The sequence below is a fragment of the Charadrius vociferus genome, unplaced genomic scaffold (genome assembly GCF_000708025.1).
Source record: "Charadrius vociferus isolate BGI_N301 unplaced genomic scaffold, ASM70802v2 scaffold248, whole genome shotgun sequence".
NCBI lineage: Eukaryota > Metazoa > Chordata > Aves > Charadriiformes > Charadriidae > Charadrius > Charadrius vociferus.
This window is the reverse complement of record NW_009649851.1, coordinates 2217259-2223595: the sequence shown is the minus strand read 5'-3', so window position 1 is coordinate 2223595 and position 6337 is coordinate 2217259. Positions and strand designations below refer to the sequence as shown.

Here is a 6337-nt window from a genome sequence, read left to right as displayed (position 1 = left end):
TATTGAGTTCATTTTTAGTGAGATTTATGAGCTCATTGTTTATACCAAGAAAGTTGATTTCACCATTTAAAGCATCCATGGTTCATACATGTATTTCAGCTTAGTGAGGAAAGTGTTAAAGTCCATCACTTGTATAATATTTCTAAAGCTGTACAGCACCATACATCTTAACAATCTCGGAAGTTTAAGGAGCTGTCTCAAAGTAAGCAAACAAAGCAGAATTAATCTCTGCTCTTACTAGAAAATTACATCTGTGAAACATCTGATTCAATGCTTATCTTTGAGTAGTTGCTTATGACAAGAGTTCATTGTATGTTTTCTAATGTTTTAAAACTTCAGTCAAGATAGAGCTCATAGTTAAATGAACAGATCACAAGGAAGAAATGTTAAGGCAGAGACTTCTTAACCTATATACTCAAGGGAGAAAAAAATACCCACCATTTCTGACTGCTTGAAGCAGGACAGATTTCTCAGACACAGAAAATGTGGAAGGCAATCACAGCTTAGCAATTTCCTGGTGCCTTTCATCTAAACACCAAATAATACTAAATAAGCATTAATGAAGTAAGCTGCTTAACATATCTACAAAGTAAGTACAGTAAAGAAGAAATGTACTTACTTTTTTGGCAGATGTCCTAGTACCCTAAAGTTGCTGATCATAAATTGATCCAGAGCAATAGTTGCAAGCCATCAAGAAAAAAATACATAAACTTTCATAATCTACAGAGTGCTTTGTGAGAAGCTGGGGGGAAGGACACTCTCAAGATATTTCTGGTTGAGTAATTTTAAATTTATATGGCTTCTCGATGAAAAGGAAAAGCCAAATTTTGAGACGAATGTTCCATGAAAAAAAGAAATCTATTTTAAAATTATCTCTATTCTTTATGTTGTTATCCATTGGTAAAATCTCATTTTGTCAACTCCAAGAGCTCCTGAAAGTCCCATTTCACAGTTTTAGACATACAGGACTAGTTAGAAAAACAGAAAAATGGAAATACAAGTTACAATTAATTTATCTGCTCTGATTATTTAGTGTATGCATGCACAACTTTTCACAAAAATACTAGCTTAAATATTAAAAATATGTCTGGACATGCTTACTTCCAGTTCTTGTAAGGCTTGGAAAGGATGGAAAATTATGATTGTGCGATGATTTTAAATCTTATGCGGATATCTTCAAGTTGATGACATATGTTTGATTTCATAAAGATTTTTCTAGAATTCTCTCAATTTCTTTTGGAAATTTAAGTAAATGAAAATAAAAGATTTGTCTGCAAGTGTGTATCTTCTAATGGAGCACATCTTTATACAGTGTAAGAATGTCCTCTGACCTCATTCCAAGCCAGTATTTGAAAATTTTCTGAAAAATTTTCTCAGCTAATCACAGTTATGTATTTTCATAATTCTATTAAAAAATAACAACAGTTAAGAACTGGACTCAGACTGTAACACCCCTTTCATTTCAAAGTGTATACTTGCAGCTTTAATGATTATTTTTCTTTTAATGCAGCAAATACATGAGACTAAAGCATTTCTTAAAAAAACTGCAAAATGTTCTAACTGTAGAAAAATATCAGTGATAAAATATAATTAGAAGCATTTAACATGAGAGCACCAAGTTCTTGGCTTCGTTACCTTGATTCAACTATATTAAACAAGACAACATTTTGTTAGATCTCAGTGATAAGGTCTGTTGACATGTCTTGGCAGGAAAATATAATAAAAAATTACCTTTGCAAACCACTGAAACAAGTTTGCTCATTCTGCTTCTTTGCTCCTACAAACCATATGTTCATGGTTTTAAAATAAATAAGTCATAAATAACAATAGGACTAAAACTAAATAAAATTGTATATGTATTATTGTATACCTATCATCTTGATTATTTTTCAAAGGTTTTTGGCTCACATTTATACAAAGCTCTCTTCCATATTTGTGCATAGCAGAAAGGAATCCACAAGTCTGGGTTTTACTAGCTGCTGAAAATCTGACTCTTCAAGTCCATCAGGACTCATAACGGCTAGTCTCCGTAAGGCTGCCTAGAAAAACAAAACAACACAACTGTAATACTGTTAAGGGTTGACAAAGTCTTCGTTGCAGGAATCCATTGTAACTATCTCTAAATAATAGAAAACTGAACCGTGCAGGTCTATGGACTCTTCTACCTGGCTCTCATTAGTGTCTTCATCTGTCAGATGAATCTCCCTTCAAATGCAGCTATTAAATGACAGTCCTTTTGGGGCACGTTAGTCTTAGACCTGAACAGCAGGGACAGCGTGGTGTTAAACAGCACAGAGGTGAGAGTCAGAGCACTTTGATTGCAAACCTATCTCTGATCTGCTGCACATCTCACACTGCCTCTTCTTATCTCAACTCTCCTCTTAGCTTTTGTCTTATTTATGAGAACTATAAGCCATCTGATTCAGATACCTCTGCTACTGAAGTTTTATGCAATGCCCATAACAGAAATCTACAGTGTAGTACATAGAAGCCACACATTTCAAACCATTCAGGAACAAATAAAACTGCCAGTTGTTCTGATTATGAGGCTGCACAATACATATTGCATTGATGTTACTATTATCTTCATAAACTCTTCCCTTTTAAGAAGTTACTTGTTTTTCTCACTGGAGAAAAATATACATAGATTACATACCTTCTAGCAACCTGACATGACAGATGCAACTGGAAAGCAGGCGGGCTTTCCTCAAGAACAAAAATTGTGTTATATTAGTAAGGTCTGATAATTGTGATCAGCTTATCTCTGTGCTGTTTGTCAATGCAGCACTAACACAAGAGTTAATCACCTGCTTCAGAATACACAAAGAGTAAACAACCAAGCTAAAAATACCAAACAGTACAAGCCCTCAGACTTTAGTGACAATACCTGTCTGAGCCTGAAGCAATTTATGTCTCAAGGACAGTATTTTTGCCACATGTTTATCAGAAAGTGTCATCAGGCAGTTACTAAAAGATCAGGAGAAGCAGAATTGCTGAGACAGACAGGCGGGTAAGATCTCAAGTGATAGGCACGAATTCAAGGAATGTGCAGCAACAACTTCAATGAGACAGAAAAATCACAGTTTGGTTTGCTGCCATCACCCTGTGGCCTCTGCTTTAGCCATACAAGATTAAGGAGCCTTCTCAGCACGTATGAAGAATAACCACAGCATTTCTTATGCTCACATTCGTACTCTCTTCATCCCGAATGAGTCGTGCTTAAATGAATGAAACTTCTCAGGTGCCGGTACAAAGCTAGCTGTTAATCAAAGCTGCAATAACCAAGTTTTACTTCTACATTTAAAAGAACATAAATACCAAAAAGCACTGTCAAACAATATTCTTTGGTCTTTCATTCATCAAAACCTATCTCCTAACCCTACATCACCCATGTCCCCAGAGACATTTTCCTATTAGAGAATGCTAGGTGAAATTATTCGACTCTGATAGTTGGCTGGGGCTCACAGTCCATGCAGTGCAGGGCCAGCAGCTGGGATCTTTCTCCTAAGCAGAGAAAGTGTTAACCTTCTGTTAGCCGCTCCTTGGCTGGACACTATATTGTCTTGGAGACTCAAATAGAAAAAATAGATTGTAGTGAAAGCAAATCTCCTTTCCTCTCTTTGGGCACTTTACATAACTATTTCCGTATATGTGTGTGTTTAGGTAAAGGGCTGCTACCCTTGTGATGCAAGGCTCATTGCAGCAAATATAGTATCATCAGAGAATGGAATTTAAGAATTACCGAAACCTTAAATTCTGAAGTGTTCCACTGAAATTTTTTAGTGCTCAATAGTGCGAAGATGAAGCCGTTTTTCCTTATGTGCTTAAATCTTCAATCAGAGGATAAATAATTGACACTGTGCAGGATTATGCTTAAGGGGGAAAGCAGGAGACCCTGTCATGAATTTAAAACATTGCGGCAATACTTATGTATTTTGAAATCTAAAGGACTGTTTTTTTCTGCATTTTTCCGGATAAGCATGAAAGAAAGATTAAAATGTACCTACCAGACATGCCACTAAAACAGAATCACTGTTATTTCTTTCAGTTGGTGATCTGCAAAGTTTAATTAGGCGAGGAATACCTGAGTGCACAAAAGAGTATCAGGAGAAATAATTTAGAAAAACAAACTCCATATTTTGAGATGAGATCTTTTTTTTAAATGTTTCATATTTATCTTCCTGAGTAGATACGATCTCTAATGCAAAGATAATATGCAAATACTTAAGGGACTGTCCATGGAGCTATGCAGTTCAGAGCAGTCATGATTAATAGTTGTAACACATAAACAAACAAATGCATTGTTTTTACCCACTATTGCTGTTTCAGAGTGGAAATTGTGACCTCTATTTCTTCTCAATGAATCCGCCCACACGCCCTTAAAAAAATCCAGCCAAAAGAACATGCTGCTTCCCATTAGATTCATCACATCTGAGCCTACAAGGGTCCAAGTTTTCTGTTCACTGACAGATTCTGGACCAGGTTTTAAATAAAGGAATGGAGGAGGCAGCACTGTCAGTTGGCACAGTCTGCCACAGCTATGTGTTGAGTGGACACTGCACCTCAGGTTCCTCTGGGAAATAAGCCAGAGGTTCATTTAGCACAACCCTCTAGTCACTCTTTGGACAGACTGTATAGGCAATCTATTCCATGAAGTGTACCAAGTGAGGCTAAAAATTAAAAAGAGCTTCTCCATGACTGGCAGTTCCTCCCTCTTTTTCAGTCTGCCATTAATCTAGTGATACATCCTTACAGCTGAGTTTTACGGCTGCATCTGCCACTTCAGGGTCTCGGCTGAGTCGTGCCAGAGTAACTGCCGATTTTTGTTGGACTCGCTCACAAGCAGCAACTTCTGCTGAATTTCCTGAGGATGATCTTTCAAACAGCATATCCATTAAAAGTTGGACACCTAGAAGGATGCAAGAGCTACTGTTATCCTCTCTCCAGCAAAAGACTTAGCCCAAAAAAGTAAAGGGAAAAAGCAAGCTAGGTAAATACAGACCAATCACTGCCCAAATAGGGCATGAAGAATGCACAATTGTGGACTGAAATTTGGCCATCAGCATTCAGGCACATCTGATCTGTGCATAAGTTTGTCTTCATTATGAAGCTACAGAACTTCTGGAACTAGAAAATGCACTAACTCTTCCCTCCTCCAACTTCTTGACTCCTCTACAAGTTGGTATTTTGGATTTCACAAATTTATTTCACTCAAACTAAGTGCAATTCTTTATTTTCTCCTAAACTAACCTAAAACCCTGTAGTGACATATTTCAAGTCTCTACATGAAGTTTTGCTTTGAATTAAAGGAAAATAAAACTTTTTTTTTTCCAGTTTATGTAGTTCTTAAGCAAACCTTTAAAAGTTCTCATCTCAAACTGTTTGAAGTTATTTTAGAATGGGGAATCCTTTAATGAGGAAAATGAAATTCTGCTTCTTGAAGTTTACTGTGCAAATCACTTCAGAAGAGACAATGTCATCAATGTCAATATGGTTTCATTAACTTATTGTTGCCTGTAGGAGTTGATACTCTTATTGTAGCAGCACAAAGCCAGATGAGACTGTACTGATTTCTATTTACTAGATTATTTTAAATATAAGGACAATTATGTGCTATTAGACTCCATTTGCTATTAGGCATTCAGATTACTCCAGGTAGCATCAGAGGATTTTAACTGTTAGAACATTTGCATAAATAATTAAGAGAATTAGCATCAGAATCATGCAGCTAGATAATAATCAATCAACATACAAAAAAGTCAAAGTTGAGAAGAAAACTTATCTAAACTTTCCAGGATCCAAAGACCCTTGTCATTTTGTGACTCTGGCATCTGATCAGCATCTGATTATTACAACATTAGGCGACACAAAAAGCCTTTGTACACAATTTGGGTGTCAGCCCTTCCCTGGGGGCAAATGCTTCTGTGTGAACTTCAATTACGGAGTGTATACACAGACTTTACTTCATCACATTGTGCTTGACGATCCACATGTACATCTCCACCTACTGTAATATTTAGCATGAGTTAGGCCTAGTTGGCATAGCTGTTAGTATCATTTCATGAACATCAGTTAAGTTTCTGCTGTAGTAGAAGTAGGTGAAATATGATCAAACACCTGTCCCAAACAACAAAACAGGTTTTGGTGTGCTCAAGGAAATAGATAGCCAAACTACGTAACCAATCTGTTAATCATAAAGGAGTGCAAAATCTTCCAGGGCATATCTGGATTGTGAGTCCTAACAACAGCAAATCAGAAAATGATGGCACAAGTCAAACAAATCGCTGACAGGGTATTCTCTGCCTGACCCTATAATTACAGGCACCTAGGGTCCTGG

At 36.7% G+C, this 6337-nt stretch overlaps 1 protein-coding gene across 1 annotated transcript in view; it reads right to left on the bottom strand.

Annotated features, from left to right (window-relative positions):
* Positions 1–1910: 1910 nt before the first annotated feature.
* Positions 1911–6337, bottom strand: part of INSC (inscuteable homolog (Drosophila)) — a 106221-nt gene continuing 101794 nt past the window's right edge. Inside the window, exons 10-12 of the mRNA XM_009890966.1 lie at positions 4754–4909; positions 4008–4084; positions 1911–2039 (exon numbers count right to left, since the gene is read on the bottom strand). Of these exons, the coding sequence (XP_009889268.1) occupies positions 1911–2039; positions 4008–4084; positions 4754–4909 (362 nt within the window). The remainder of the gene's footprint in view (positions 2040–4007; positions 4085–4753; positions 4910–6337) is intronic.